Genomic DNA, 16,175 nt, shown 5'->3' on the forward strand with positions numbered 1-16,175 from the left:
TTAAAACTTGAGAACCTGTAATGCTTTGTGTTTAACCCATGCAAACATGTTAAACACATAGTTAAAGTGCAGCTGGGTAGCATCAGAGCACTACTGATACTGAGCAGAAACTGCTGCCGATCCATTCAGCAAGGAGTCACATAACCCAGATGTGCAGCGACTGCTGCTGACTGGGTGACAAGCAGTGCTCTGCAGGACCCCAGCAGTTCTTTGATTATGTGTTGAACCCCTTTGCTGGGGTTAAACACATATCATTGCAGGGTTGCTAGTGTTAAAATTACATGCACCAATGCATTAGCACAATCAGTTTACCATTCTAATTGCCCTTTAGTGTACCTCTAATTTTGAAGTTATCAGAAAGTGCATGTCTGTGTACATCTGTGACTGCTCACTAGCTTATTAGTGGACAGTAACACCTCATAAGCACAAAATCCTTTTCAACACATTCCAGGACTTTTTGCTCACTAGATGAACTTCCCAGTAATTGATAGGCAGTGACACCTCATAGGCACCAACACTCTTTTTCCCCATTACAGAAGGACCAATTGCTCACTGGCTGAACCTCCCACTGGTTTATTGGTGGACAGTGACACCTCATAAAGACAAAATCCCTTTCCCCCCCTATTACATGTTAACGAAAATGTGTAATACACGTTAAAATGACTTTAGATGTAAACAAATAATAAAAACAAATGTAACCGTCCGTTTAACCACTCAGAGTTTTTAAAATGTATAGCTGCCTAAGTTTGTCCCTTAAAGTTAATTTCAGTGACGTTGTCTATTCCATTTTAACTTCTAGCCAAAACTAAATACCTCCCTACGTGCCTGCCCCACTCAGGAAAAACAACGCTCTCATTACTACGATAGCTCATCTAGGCAGGCCAATTTGGGCAATAGCGTGCTTTGTTACATAGATTCTGCTGATTTCTGACAGAACTCTACAATCAAAACTATCTGGTTGGAGACAACAGTAAGTAACGTCACACCAATCAACAACAGACCTTACGGCGGCCTAAACACAATCCACCAATAGCAAGACGATTACAGGGCCTCAGTTCTAATTGACACTCGGCCGGAGGTGCCGCTGTCTCTATGCGAGACAGATTTACGCTTTAACTTATTGTTGTTATTGTTGACGGTTGCGTGTTAGTTAACCTGCGGTAAGGAGCATAACTGCTTAGGGAGGGACGGGGAACCGGGAAGGGAGTGAGTGGTCACTACGAAAAGGATGGCAACACAGGGATTAGACAAAAACACGATCAAGAAGAAAACCGAAAAGAAATTTGCGGCCAGAGAAGAAGCTAAACTGCTGGCGAGTTTTATGGGAGTGATGAATATCATGCGCAAACAGGTAAAATGCCTCAGTGTTGTGTGTTCCTCCGCTGCGCCTTGCTTGGATTTATTTGTCGGCCCGACACTGCACTAGTCTGTAACATACATGGTAGTCAAGGAAACCGGTGGGACTTTTACTAACAGTCGACTTTTCTTCACTAGGTTACTTATGTCCCGTGTACGTAGCTAGCAGGGAGATGTGTAAACTTACTGTTTAACTACGTTGTCTTTTGTTTACATTCATTTCTGTCAGTACATTACGTTACCTCACGTTCTATTGTTTTCTGTCAGGCTGCTTTGTCGATAATACTAAGGGGCGTTTCATTCCCTTCTGGTAACAATGGTAACAAGCTTATTGTATTGCTGTTGCTGAGAACCTGTCAAAAACGTCAATTACTAATATATATGAGTTTACAGAATAATAATAATTAATGGTGTATAATTTGCATTTAGTTTGGAGGGTCTCAGTCGGCCATTCAAGCTTTATATCTGAATTAGTTAAATCTGTTTTTACATTTTATTTGTATTTTACTGAGGGTTTGCACTCTGTTTATGTTGTATGTGTCAGTCAGTGTGTGTGTGCATGACATTATTTGTATGTTTATATAAATTAGTGGGTAAAACATTTATCAAGAATTTATATTCTCAATGAAATGTTCAAAAGCATAACCATTTGGAAATTAACTCCTCCCATTATATAGTAGATTTTATACATTAAAGAGGCATTCAACTTTTTTTTCTTTACATTTGAAAAATGCTTGTCTTATAAATGTACAACTGACAAGTATAACATTAATAGATTGATTAACAAAAACATTTCAAGTTTGTAACATCCTTCTGTAAACTACTTGTCATTAAATAGTAGAAAAGAGAAAATGTATTTAAAAAATAGCTATTGAAGTTCACTTTTAAATAATCGTTTATTGCTCACTGTGTCATAGTTACTCAAATTTTATTTATAATACTATTGGTGAGGTATTACCTATCCAGAGAGAAACATTGTTAAAACCTAAACCATCTAAATGTGGTAACAATAAGCAAAATCTTCCAGCGCACCCGGCAGCAGTGAGACTTAGTCACAAAAAACACCAAGCAATTGAAATAAATGAATACCTGTTTATTGGGAAAGTCCTTCACATATACAATGATGCACAATGTTGTCCCACAGGTAGGATAGCAAAACAGCAAAAGACAGGCAGCAAGGTAGAAAAATATATATAAACTGGTCAGACGCGTTTCCTTGTATTACATCCTCAGTGACCATACTTACTACCCATGATACACTGCCTTAAATACAAGTGAGCTGTTAACTCACAGCAATCAATTAGTCAATCAATTAAAGTGAACTTGATACTATAAGGCAGGTAAGCATAAGCAAAGTATGTATTTTAAACTTCAAATTTATTTGTCCTGTCATAAATACTCAAATGAACAATTAAATTAAAAGACATAATAAACATTCTAAATGTAAAGATATAACATGTTTAATTAAATACCAATATAAGTATTAAACTGAGTGATAATAGTAATAAAAATAAAATTAATTATTAAATAATGTCTTTTAATCTGAAAAAATTATCAAAAATCACTAAAAATGTATTTCAACAATTATGTCGAAATAAGTGAACATTGTAAAAATAAACTAAATTATACTATTGATCTACAAAAAGTTTTACATCCCAATCAAAGTTTAGACCTGCTGGCACCCTGGTGCCCAACTGAAAAATCCAGTAAACTTCTCTTTTACTGAGAGCAATACCTCTATTGCCACCTCTTGGATGCCTAGGAATCAGTTGGATCGCCTGGAATGTCAGCAGTGAGCTGTCAGAGTGGTGATATTTTTTGAAATGCAGGGAAATAGGCGTAGTGGACTCTGGATCATCAATTGAGCGTAAATGCTCTAAAAAGCGATCTTTTAACGCACGAGTCGTTTGTCCTACATATTGCCTATAGCACCCCCTACAGGTCAAAAGGTATATAACGTAGCAGGAATTGCACGTCATATGTTCACGAATTTCAAATATCTTTTGATAATTCGTAGATGTAAAAGTAGTACCAAAAGATGCAAAAGCACAAGACTTACACCTTTTACTTCCACATTTATAAAACCCAGGTTTAATAGAGAGCCAGTTTTTTTGAGTTTGATAACGTGGTAACATAGAGGGAGACAGCATGTTTCCCAAGGTTTGTGCCTTACGGGACACAAAGCAAATACCCTCCCTAACAATATCTACCAAACTTTCATCAGTGGTCAATATGGGGAGAGCTTTCCTGATTATGTCACAAATCTTGCCATATTCCATACTGTAGGAAGTAATAAATTTTAGTTTATTAAATTTGTCTGAAGCCTTAAATTTGCCTGACACAAATAAATCTGTTCTGTCTAATTGATCAACATCACTTTTAGTTTGGAGTAAGGCTGTGCGTGAATAACCTCTCATGACTAATCTGTCGGTCAAATCACTAGAGTGTTTTTCATAACTAGTTGAGCTTGTACAATTACGTTTAATTCTCATGTATTGACTTTTAGGAATGGATTTGATAGTGTGATATGGATGACATGATTTGGCATTCAAAATTGTATTTCCAGCCATTGGTTTTCTGAACAACTCAATCTCTATGCAGGATTTTTGAACATTTGAATGTAATTCAATATCCAAAAAAGGAATTGAATGTGTACTAATTTCCATGGTGAACTGTAAATTAAGTGAGTTGTTCTGTAAGTATTCGAGAAACGGGTCAAGGAGGTCTCTAGGACCTTTCCAAATCAACAAAATATCGTCGATATAGCGAACATATAGTCCTCCTGCCAAACCTGTTGCAATTTATTATCATATTTTGCAAAATCTGGATTATCAGAAAGTGGACGTAAATATGACTGTAATTTCTGTTTTTCATCACTCAATTCTTGACGCAAAGATTTTTTATATTCTATAAGTAGATCAATGAGTGCTAAAGAACACTCTGTAAGAATATTATTCCATTTATCAATGAAACCTTGATCTGACACTTGGAAAGAGGGAAATTTTCTGATTCTAAGCCCTCGTGGTATTCGCATTGCTTTTTTATACATCTGGAAGCTTTTAATATCCATCTCAATTCTTGTATCATTTTTCAATAGAGAAGGCATTATTAAACAGGCTAATTTTGACTTCTTATATACTGAGCACCCTGTTTCGGCTATATTTCATTATTTGCCGAAGGTTCACAAACACGCCACCAGTCCACCTGGCAGACCCATAGTGGCAGGAATAGGCTCATTGAATGAGCCACTTTCTGAATTGATAGATGGGTATTTAAAACCTTTTGTCTTGAGCCTTATGAGTTATATAAGAGACACGTCTGATGTTATCAGACAAATTGAGAGCCTAGTTTGGCAGGAGGACTATATGTTCGTTACTATTGACGTGGTCTCTTTATATACTTGTATTCCTCACGACAAGGGAGCCTTGGCTATCAAATTCTTTTTGGACAATTTTTCTACATATGATGTTGCATTGAAGCGGTTCATTGAGGTCTCAGTTGACTATTTGCTGACCCATAATTATTTTCTGTTTGAGGGGGATTTCTATCTCCAGAGGCGTGGGACGGCGATGGGGGCCAAATTTGCCCCCTCCTATGCCAACCTATATTTGGGTTGGTGGGAGCTGTCCCACGTCTATGGAGATGGGAACCCCTTCAGGGATTATATCCATTATTTTGGTCGCTATATCGACGATATTTTGTTGATTTGGAAAGGTCCTAGAGACCTCCTTGACCCGTTTCTCGAATACTTACAGAACAACTCACTTAATTTACAGTTCACCATGGAAATTAGTACACATTCAATTCCTTTTTTGGATATTGAATTACATTCAAATGTTCAAAAATCCTGCATAGAGATTGAGTTGTTCAGAAAACCAATGGCTGGAAATACAATTTTGAATGCCAAATCATGTCATCCATATCACACTATCAAATCCATTCCTAAAAGTCAATACATGAGAATTAAACGTAATTGTACAAGCTCAACTAGTTATGAAAAACACTCTAGTGATTTGACCGACAGATTAGTCATGAGAGGTTATTCACGCACAGCCTTACTCCAAACTAAAAGTGATGTTGATCAATTAGACAGAACAGATTTATTTGTGTCAGGCAAATTTAAGGCTTCAGACAAATTTAATAAACTAAAATTTATTACTTCCTACAGTATGGAATATGGCAAGATTTGTGACATAATCAGGAAAGCTCTCCCCATATTGACCACTGATGAAAGTTTGGTAGATATTGTTAGGGAGGGTATTTGCTTTGTGTCCCGTAAGGCACAAACCTTGGGAAACATGCTGTCTCCCTCTATGTTACCACGTCATCAAACTCAAAAAAACTGGCTCTCTATTAAACCTGGGTTTTATAAATGTGGAAGTAAAAGGTGTAAGTCTTGTGCTTTTGCATCTTTTGGTACTACTTTTACATCTACGAATTATCAAAAGATATTTGAAATTCGTGAACATATGACGTGCAATTCCTGCTACGTTATATACCTTTTGACCTGTAGGGGGTGCTATAGGCAATATGTAGGACAAACGACTCGTGCGTTAAAAGATCGCTTTTTAGAGCATTTACGCTCAATTGATGATCCAGAGTCCACTACGCCTATTTCCCTGCATTTCAAAAAATATCACCACTCTGACAGCTCACTGCTGACATTCCAGGCGATCCAACTGATTCCTAGGCATCCAAGAGGTGGCAATAGAGGTATTGCTCTCAGTAAAAGAGAAGTTTACTGGATTTTTCAGTTGGGCACCAGGGTGCCAGCAGGTCTAAACTTTGATTGGGATGTAAAACTTTTTGTAGATCAATAGTATAATTTAGTTTATTTTTACAATGTTCACTTATTTCGACATAATTGTTGAAATACATTTTTAGTGATTTTTGATAATTTTTTCAGATTAAAAGACATTATTTAATAATTAATTTTATTTTTATTACTATTATCACTCAGTTTAATACTTATATTGGTATTTAATTAAACATGTTATATCTTTACATTTAGAATGTTTATTATGTCTTTTAATTTAATTGTTCATTTGAGTATTTATGACAGGACAAATAAATTTGAAGTTTAAAATACATACTTTGCTTATGCTTACCTGCCTTATAGTATCAAGTTCACTTTAATTGACTAATTGATTGCTGTGAGTTAACAGCTCACTTGTATTTAAGGCAGTGTATCATGGGTAGTAAGTATGGTCACTGAGGATGTAATACAAGGAAACGCGTCTGACCAGTTTATATATATTTTTCTACCTTGCTGCCTGTCTTTTGCTGTTTTGCTATCCTACCTGTGGGACAACATTGTGCATCATTGTATATGTGAAGGACTTTCCCAATAAACAGGTATTCATTTATTTCAATTGCTTGGTGTTTTTTGTGACTAAGTCTCACTGCTGCCGGGTGCGCTGGAAGATTTTGCTTATTGTATTTTCCTTTGAGCGTTGATGGAGCGCCCAGCTTCCCTTGCACCGGAGCATTGTGAGTGAAACAGGATACGTCATCGGACGTCTAGTGTGTGTTCACTACGTGAAGAGCGTGAAGAGTGTCACGTGAGTGTGAACAGACACAGCTACAGTCTGAGCGCTTTCCCTAGTTGAAACGTAAATGTGGTAACAAAAGGTTTACTTTTGTCTCAGAATTTCCCAGGCAGAGTCATGCTGTATCCAAAATAATTTGTAGACATTGGGCATACTAAATAGGTGTAATCCAAACATTGAGGAATTTTCAAAAACAAGGGAAGACAGATGCGCCACATGGCCAATATTGTTTGATCCAAACAAAGTAGTTGATATATAAGGAATACACTCACATTTATGAGAGCACCTCAGTCAGTGCTTTAGAGGCAGTCTGGGATCTATAACAGTTACCCAGAAGATCGAATTCCTGAGTGAAGTGTAATATCTGTATTCAAACGATATGAAAACACAAAGTGCCTATATGGCCTAGTATTGTTTAGGCAATGATGGATATAGACAAAGGTGAAAAATAGGTACTCACAATAGTTGTAGCATCCCCATTGATGCTAGTGGAGCAGGATGGGATCAATACAGTCACCCAAAAGACTTGGTACACAGGCACTCAGGATAGGCAGTGATCCAGGTGTCAGATAGCAATCCAGATTTACAAACAAGACCTCAGCAGATGAGGCAGGGACCCAAAATGAGGCAACAAGTGTTCAAAGTAAAAAGTTACTTTATTAAAATATTTAAAATCACAAGCGACGCGTTTCTCAGCCAATGGCTGTTTCTTCAGGCTTAATCAAACACTTGCTGCCTCATTTTGGGTCCCTTCCTCATCTGCTGGGGTCTTGTTTGTCAATCTGGATTGCTATCTGACACCTGGATCACTGCTTATCCTGAGTGCCTGTGTACCAAGTCTGTTGGGTGACTGTATTGATCCCATCCTGCTCCACTAGCATCAATGGGGATGCTACAACTATTGTGAGTACCTATTTTTCACCTTTGTCTATAGCCATCATTGCCTAAACAATACTAGGCCATATAGGCACTTTGTGTTTTTATATTGTTTGAATACAGATATTACACTTCACTCGGGAATTCGGTCTTCTGGGTGACTGTTATAGATCCCAGACTGCCTCTATAGCACTGACTGAGGTGCTCTCATAAATGTGAGTTTATTCCTTATATATCAACTACTTTGTTTGGATCAAACAATATTGGGCCATGTGGCGCATCTGTCTTCCCTTGTTTTTGTAGATTGCTGCTCCTGGATCCCTGCCTGGATCACTACAGATTGCTGCCTCCTCACATTATCAGAGACTTTTGCCAACACCATTGTTATATTTTATTTTATTGTATTACAGATTGTTGTCTCCTCACATTATCAGAGACTTTTGCCAACACCACTATTATATTTTTTCTTATTTTATCATCATTTGTTTTCATATTACCACATTGTTTTTAATTGCCTGAACATCTGATTATCTTGTATTTTGGATATCACATAGGGATATCATTATTTGGATCCATTTTTAGTTTAAGGCTTATACTCACTCTGCCCGTTGGTTTATTATTATTGTAGTATTATACACTTGTCATGCCTCAAATAGCATTCGCTTATTATTACTTTTTTATACTTCAGATTTAACATATTTTATATTCTTTATTTCTCATTTATCACAAACACTTTTTAATCATAATTAGTGGTGTTGAAAAAGGATTTACAGTCCTTTTCACTTTTATTTTCACTACTATCATTCTATTTATTATTATTTTATTCCAAAATACTTTCCATTGTACTTTGATTATAGTTACAACTACCCATTATTCTTAGGGCGTCCCCTATCTAGTTTGTTACATTGAGGAATTTTGCCAGTTTCCAATGCCGGCTTATGAGCGCAGTAAAAGTCTGCAAGATGTCCTAATCAAAGCTGACATTGGACCTGGCAAACATCAACAATAGAAATTTATAACGAAGAAAAATGTAGGTTGCTTTCCCTGTTTGGGCTGTATCAACTGTAGTTCTATCATTAAGAGCCCTTATTTTTTGCACCCCCATACTGGTTTTAAATATCCATTTAAAGATTATTTCACATGCAATACTAATTATGTGGTATACTTAATCAAATGCTTATGTGGGCGAATCGACTAGACGCATCCGTGATCGCATCACAGAGCATAAGAGCAATATAAGATGCAAGGTAGTTACAGCACCAGTTGCCCATTGTGATGGATACCCCGGCTACTCCGACTGGGTAACTCCGTCAAACGGGTCCTGCTTCCTCCCTGTCGACTGCAGCTATGTAGCTGGCCAGTGACCACATCCTGTAGCAACCCCTGATGCCTGACAGCACCAGTATTTTGGGTCCCACCCTGTGGCAGACTCCGGCTACCCCAACTAGGTAGCTCTGCCAGAGGGTCCTTCCTATACCTGACAACAGGTTGCTATGAAGCGAGGAAAAGTGATTTTAGCAGAGCTCACCCAAATAACTAGAAACTAGCATTCAGGTGAAAACAAGAACTGCTTTTATTGGAAAACACACTCTCCTTTTATACACACAGCTCATCTTGATAAGACACTGGACAATCCCACAATTTTCCCGCCATTCCCGCCCCTCCAGACAAACCCCGGTTCCCAAAGGAGCTCCCCTCCGATAATTCCCCCACCTCTTGTCCTCCTTAGGGGCTTCCAAATCCCAAAAGAGCGGGGCTCTGGAGCAGAGGGCCACTGGAGTGACCAGGGGTAAAATTAGCGGTGTCCTGCTGTTCTGTGGCCGACCAGGAGTTCCAGGAGCCCGGCCAGCCTAGGAGGGTTTTTCCGGGCAGAGGCCAGCTATTCTCTGACAAAGTACTTGTGACAAAAACAAGCAACCATAAGCTTCCAGGGGAGATGACGGTTGCTCTGAGGACCCCAAAACCCCTGGGAAACTACAGGGGTGAGGTAGTAAGGGGGTGGGGGTTAGCCTTGGGGGTCTGGTATCCGTGACATCTCCCCCCACCTCCAGTTCGGGCAGACCCGGCTAGACTCAGTCTTAACGGGTCGGCCTGGTGCTGTCCGACGGTTGCCCTCCACTTCTCTGTTGCTGGGGAAGGTTATCCCATATCTCCTGGGCTTGGAGCCTCTTGGGGGGTTCCTGCTGGCATTGGGGATGGAGACCGTCTGTCTCCGCTCCCAGGAAGGGGTACTGCTGCTGGGGATGGAGACCGGCTGTCTCCGCTCCCTGGAAGGGGTGCTGCTGCTGGGGAGAGATACCAACATCCGTCTGTCCCTGCAAGCGGTTCTGCTGCTAGGGAGAGAGACCAACTGTCTCCTCTCCTAGAAAGGTGTTCTGCCGCTGGGGAGAGAGACCACCTGTCTTCTCTTCCTGCAAGTGGTTCTGCTGCTGGAGAGAGTGACCAAACGTCTCCTCTCCCAGAAAGGGGTTCTGCCGCTGTGGAGAGAGACCGCCTGTGTCCTCTCCCTGCAAGAGGTTCTGCCACTGGGGAGAGTGACCAAACGTCTACTCTCCCAGGAAGGGGTTCTGCCGCTGGGGAGAGATATCGATATCCGTCTCTCCCTGCAAGGGGTTCTGTGTAAGGGGAGGGAGGATGACTACCTCCGCTCCCAGGGAATGGCCCTGACGCTGGGGAGAGAGACCAACTGTCTCCTCTCCTAGAAAGGGGTTCTGCCGCTGGGGAGAGAGACCACCTGTCTCCTCTCCCAGGAAGGGTTCTGCCGCTGGGGAGAGATATCGATATCCGTCTCTCCCTGCAAGGGGTTCTGTGTAAGAGGAGGGAGGACGACTACCTCCGCTCCCAGGGAATGGCTCTGACGCTGGGGAGAGAGACCAACTGTCTCCTCTCCTAGAAAGGGGTTCTGCTGCTGGGGAGAGTGACCAAATGTCTCCTCTCCCAGGAAGGGGTTCTGCCGTTGGGAAGAGATATCGATATCCGTCTCTTCCTGCAAGGGGTTCTGCTTACGGGGAGGGAGGACGACTACCTCCGCTCCCACGGGATGGCTCTGCCGCTGGGGAGAGAGACTGACTGTCTCTTCTCCCTGCTCCTGGCTCTGCCGCTGGTGAGAGAGACTGACTGTCTCCTTTCCTGGGAAGGGGTTCGGCCGCTGGGGAGAGTTATCGACATTCGCCTCTCCCTGCAAGGGGTTCTGTGTAAGGGGAGGCAGGATGACTACCTCCGCTCCCAGGGGATGGCTCTGCCACTTTGGAGAGAGACCGGTTGTCTCCTCTTCCTGCTCCTGGCTCTGCCGCTAGGGAGTGAGACCGACTGTCTCCTCTTCCAGGAAGTGTTTCTGCTTACGGGGAGGGAGGATGACTACCTACGCCTCCAGGGGGTGGCTCTGCCGCTGGAGTGAGAGGCCGACTGTCTCCTCTCCTTGCTTTGCTGCTGGGGAGAGAGACCAGCTGTCTCCTCTCCCGGGAAGGGGTTCTGTGGGTGGGGAGAGAGGTCGGTGACCTCCACTCTCTGGTTTCCTGGAACTGTTGCAGGGTCTGACCAGAGGCCGGCGGCTCTCTGCCCTGTTGCCAGCGCTTCTGCTGGGGTGGCACCCTGGTCCAAGACCATAAGCTCGGAGCCAGACTGCTGATTGGGATCCAGCAGCCCTGGGCACCTTTTTCTTCGTTGCCACTCCTCCACGTTTGAGCTCCATGAATCCCAGAGGGCTGCACCCCAGATCTGTATAGCTTCGGCACGCTGCTAAACGAGATCTAGCAGCCTCTTTTATTCCTCGACCAGTGCCTCTTCCTGGTCACTTATAAAATCCAGATTGTCTAGTAGCCAGGATTCCTGCAAGAGATCCAGCAGTTCCTCTTGGAGCCCAGAGATATTCTCCAGACCCTGTTCCGTCTCGCTCCCAAAGCATGGGTCCTCTGTCCTTTTTTGTAAATAGTAATCCAGGGCCACCGAAGCCAAAGCCCTCTGTGGGGGAGCCATCCTCCAGCCACTTCTGCGCTTATATAGCGAGCCATCGGAGGGCCCGGTAACCATCCTCCACCCACATCTCTTGCTGGACCAGTCTATGTAGGACAGATAGCCATTCCTTCTTTGGCTGTTTTCCCAGGAAAAACACTCACAAGGTCCGCCGAACCCGGAACCTCGTGTCATTCGTGGGGAGGACCTTTCCATCGTCCCGCTCCTGTTGAAGAGCCTCCCACAGGAGGTCCCGGCGGATCAGGTCCCTCTGTTCCAGCTCGTCGTGTAGGTAAATAGGACCATCCAGCTGGGCCAGCGCCTCATGTACTCTCCTTAGAAACTCGGCTTCCATAGTTACCGGCTACTGTGGCCCTTCTCTTCTGTCAGCAGGAATTGTGTGGAAGAAGCAGATCCCACCGCTGCCACCCAATGAGACGGATACCCCGGCTTCCCCGACTGGGTAACTCCGCCAAATGGGTCCTGCTTCCTCCCTGCCGACTGCAGCTATGTAGCTGGCCAGTGACCACAGCCTGTAGTCACCCCTGATGCCCGACAGCACCAGTATTCAAGGTCCCACCCTGTGGCAGACTCCGGCTACCTCGACTAGGTAGCTCTGCCAGAGGGTCCTTTCTATACTTGACAACAGGTTGCTATGTAGCGAGGAAAAGTGATTTTAGCAGGGCTCACGCAAATAACTAGAAACTAGCATTCAGGTGAAAACAAGAACGGCTTTTATTGGAAAACGCACACTCCTTTTATACAAACAGCTCATCTTGATAAGAAACTGAACAATCCCACAATTTTCCTGCCATGACCGGTGCCTCCATAGCAGCCATAGTCCCACAGAATCCCAGGACCGACGGTTTTGGGGTGATACCGGGGGAGCGGCGGCACTTCCAGGGTGTCATTTGAAAGCTCTCGGTCCCCACAGTCCAAAAAGCGGCATGATTCGTTACTGGGGACCGGAGATACAGTCCTTTGAAGTTACGGGGGTAAGGGTGTCCAAAACCCCCGGTTCCCAAAGGAGCTCCCCTCCGGTAATTCTTCCCCCTCTTGTCCTCCTTAGGGGCTACGAATCCCCAAGGGAGCGTAGATCTGGAGCAAAGGGCCGCTGGAGCGACCAGGGGTAAAGTTAGCGGGTGTCCTGCTGTTCTGTGGCCGACCGGGAGTTCCAGGAGCCCGTCCAGCCTTAGAGGGTATAGGCGTGTGTCCGTTGTGAGGCGGCCGACCGGGAGTTCCAGGAGCCCGGCCAGCTTTTTATATATATATATATATATATATATAATATATATATATATCTTATACTGAGCTTGTCGGTTCTATCTGGGACCTGTGTTCTGGATTCCACTTTCCTTTGCTGGCATAGTCACTCAAATAACAGGCACCTCAGACACTTGGCATCACATATAAGATGCACTATCAGAGAAAAATAACACGCACAGACATCCAAAGGCACCTTCATGTGCACAAAAATGCTCCCCAGACATCTACAATTATGCAAAAGTCACGTACAGACATCAACAGGCACCATCAAGAAGAGCTGCTTCTCTGTGACTGTATTCCTTCCCCCTTGCTTTGCCCAGTGTTTGACAAATATCTTCAAAATCTAGGTTTCAGCTCTATCTATTTATCTAATCTAAATGCAAAAATGATAACATTTCAAATAGACACAGAGCATAATGCCCAGATATATTTGCAATAATAGGCAACATCTAAACTTTAAAATACATTTACTGTAGCAATCCTGCATAAGTGATGAGAGCTTTGTCAACCTCAATGTGTAACACAGGATCATACATTTGGGTAGTGTCAGGCATCTACTCACATAAATATAACCCAGGAGGCACTAGGGGCTGTTATAAAATGGTAATTAGGATAACTGGTCAGATCCTAGCTGCCATGGTGTGGATATGTCACTTGCTGGCTGTTATGAAGGGGATGAACTGTCAGTCCATGACTGGCAAGGTTGGGGGCCTCTCCCTGGGGGGGGGGGTCACTCATTGGCTATCAGGGTTGGTGGGAGTTGTTTGTTACTGGCTGTCAGGGCTGGGAGAGCTGTCACTCCGTGGCTGTAAAGGTTAAGAGGGAGCTGGCTGTCAGGGCTGGGGGAGCTTTCTCTCTATGGCTGTCTGGATTAGAGGTAGATGTACAATGATGTTTGTAGCGCTAGGTTGATATACACAAGCACAATTGTAAACCAACACAACTCCAATTAGAGTCCCACAGTGAGAACTGCCAAACTCACCAATCAATAGTAAAAATAAAGCAAGGGTGGTCTCCAATGGTAAAAAAAAATATTCTTTAATAAATGAAGAAGACTCCAAACAGGTCACAACGTTTCGGGGTGATTCCCTCTAGTCATGTGATGCCTATGCCTTCAATTTCTGTTGCTTATATAGCTAATAGACCTGTCATTAATTAAACACCTGTGAACACCTTGGCTAGGTATACTACATTCACAAACATATACCGCCATCTAGTGGACGAAAATTAAGAACACCTAAATGTTAATACAGTAGAGAAAAGTATATAGTAGTCAGCGCCAAATGAGAGGGCACACTAGCTCACTAAGAGATAACGATCACCTAACAGGATCATTCTTAGAGAAGAGAAAGAGGGGATATAGGAGTGCCACACAAAGGAGGCTTAAGTGTGCTAAGGAGAGAGTACTAGGAAAATATAATCAGTAAAAAAGTGTACATATACTTATAAACACAATGTGCTAACCATGCGCACAAGTCCAAATTTTATCCAAATAAAATGCAGGATATAAGCATATATAGAAGAACATTAAATAAAAAAGTACTCAAAATGTGCAGTTTATCATTTAATAATACAGGGAGTGCAGAATTATTAGGCAAGTTGTATTTTTGAGGATTAATTTTATTATTGAACAACAACCATGTTCTCAATGAACCCAAAAAACTAATTAATATCAAAGCTGAATAGTTTTGGAAGTAGTTTTTAGTTTGTTTTTAGTTATAGCTATTTTAGGGGGATATCTGTGTGTGCAGGTGACTATTACTGTGCATAATTATTAGGCAACTTAACAAAAAACAAATATATACCCATTTCAATTATTTATTTTTACCAGTGAAACCAATATAACATCTCAACATTCACAAATATACATTTCTGACATTCAAAAACAAAACAAAAACAAATCAGTGACCAATATAGCCACCTTTCTTTGCAAGGACACTCAAAAGCCTGCCATCCATGGATTCTGTCAGTATTTTGATCTGTTCACCATCAACATTGCGTGCAGCAGCAACCACAGCCTCCCAGACACTGTTCAGAGAGGTGTACTGTTTTCCCTCCTTGTAAATCTCACATTTGATGATGGACCACAGGTTCTCAATGGGGTTCAGATCAGGTGAACAAGGAGGCCATGCCATTAGATTTTCTTCTTTTATACCCTTTCTTGCCAGCCACGCTGTGGAGTACTTGGACGCGTGTGATGGAGCATTGTCCTGCATGAAAATCATGTTTTTCTTGAAGGATGCAGACTTCTTCCTGTACCACTGCTTGAAGAAGGTGTCTTCCGGAAACTGGCAGTAGGACTGGGAGTTGAGCTTGACTCCATCCTCAACCCGAAAAGGCCCCACAAGCTCATCTTTGATGATACCAGCCCAAACCAGTACTCCACCTCCACCTTGCTGGCGTCTGAGTCGGACTGGAGCTCTCTGCCCTTTACCAATCCAGCCACGGGCCCATCCATCTGGCCCATCAAGACTCACTCTCATTTCATCAGTCCATAAAACCTTAGAAAAATCAGTCTTGAGATATTTCTTGGCCCAGTCTTGACGTTTCAGCTTGTGTGTCTTGTTCAGTGGTGGTCGTCTTTCAGCCTTTCTTACCTTGGCCATGTCTCTGAGTATTGCACACCTTGTGCTTTTGGGCACTCCAGTGATGTTGCAGCTCTGAAATATGGCCAAACTGGTGGCAAGTGGCATCTTGGCAGCTGCACGCTTGACTTTTCTCAGTTCATGGGCAGTTATTTTGTGCCTTGGTTTTTCCACACGCTTCTTGCGACCCTGTTGATTATTTTTAATGAAACGCTTGATTGTTCGATGATCACGCTTCAGAAGCTTTGCAATTTTAAGAGTGCTGCATCCCTCTGCAAGATATCTCACTATTTTTGACTTTTCTGAGCCTGTCAAGTCCTTCTTTTGACCCATTTTGCCAAAGGAAAGGAAGTTGCCTAATAATTATGCACACCTGATATAGGGTGTTGATGTCATTAGACCACACCCCTTCTCATTACAGAGATGCACATCACCTAATATGCTTAATTGGTAGTAGGCTTTCGAGCGTATACAGCTTGGAGTAAGAAAACATGCATAAAGAGGATGATGTGGTCAAAATACTAATTTGCCTAATAATTCTGCACTCCCTGTATAGTACTGACATAGATACTATTAAATATATGCCAAATAT

The 16,175-nt window shown here is 42.4% G+C and overlaps 1 protein-coding gene across 2 annotated transcripts in view; it reads left to right on the top strand.

Annotated features, from left to right (window-relative positions):
• The first annotated feature begins 1,018 nt into the window (after positions 1-1,018).
• The window catches only part of KLHL7 (kelch like family member 7), a 610,555-nt gene continuing 595,398 nt past the window's right edge, over positions 1,019-16,175 (top strand). The window contains exon 1 of one of the 2 annotated variants that reach the window (XM_053714142.1): positions 1,019-1,351. In XM_053714142.1, the coding sequence (XP_053570117.1) occupies positions 1,229-1,351 (123 nt within the window). In that variant the 5' untranslated portion in view covers positions 1,019-1,228. The remainder of the gene's footprint in view (positions 1,352-16,175) is intronic. The other variant, XM_053714143.1, reaches the window with a different exon arrangement.

The sequence above is a fragment of the Bombina bombina genome, chromosome 5 (assembly GCF_027579735.1).
Source record: "Bombina bombina isolate aBomBom1 chromosome 5, aBomBom1.pri, whole genome shotgun sequence".
NCBI classification, from domain to species: domain Eukaryota; kingdom Metazoa; phylum Chordata; class Amphibia; order Anura; family Bombinatoridae; genus Bombina; species Bombina bombina.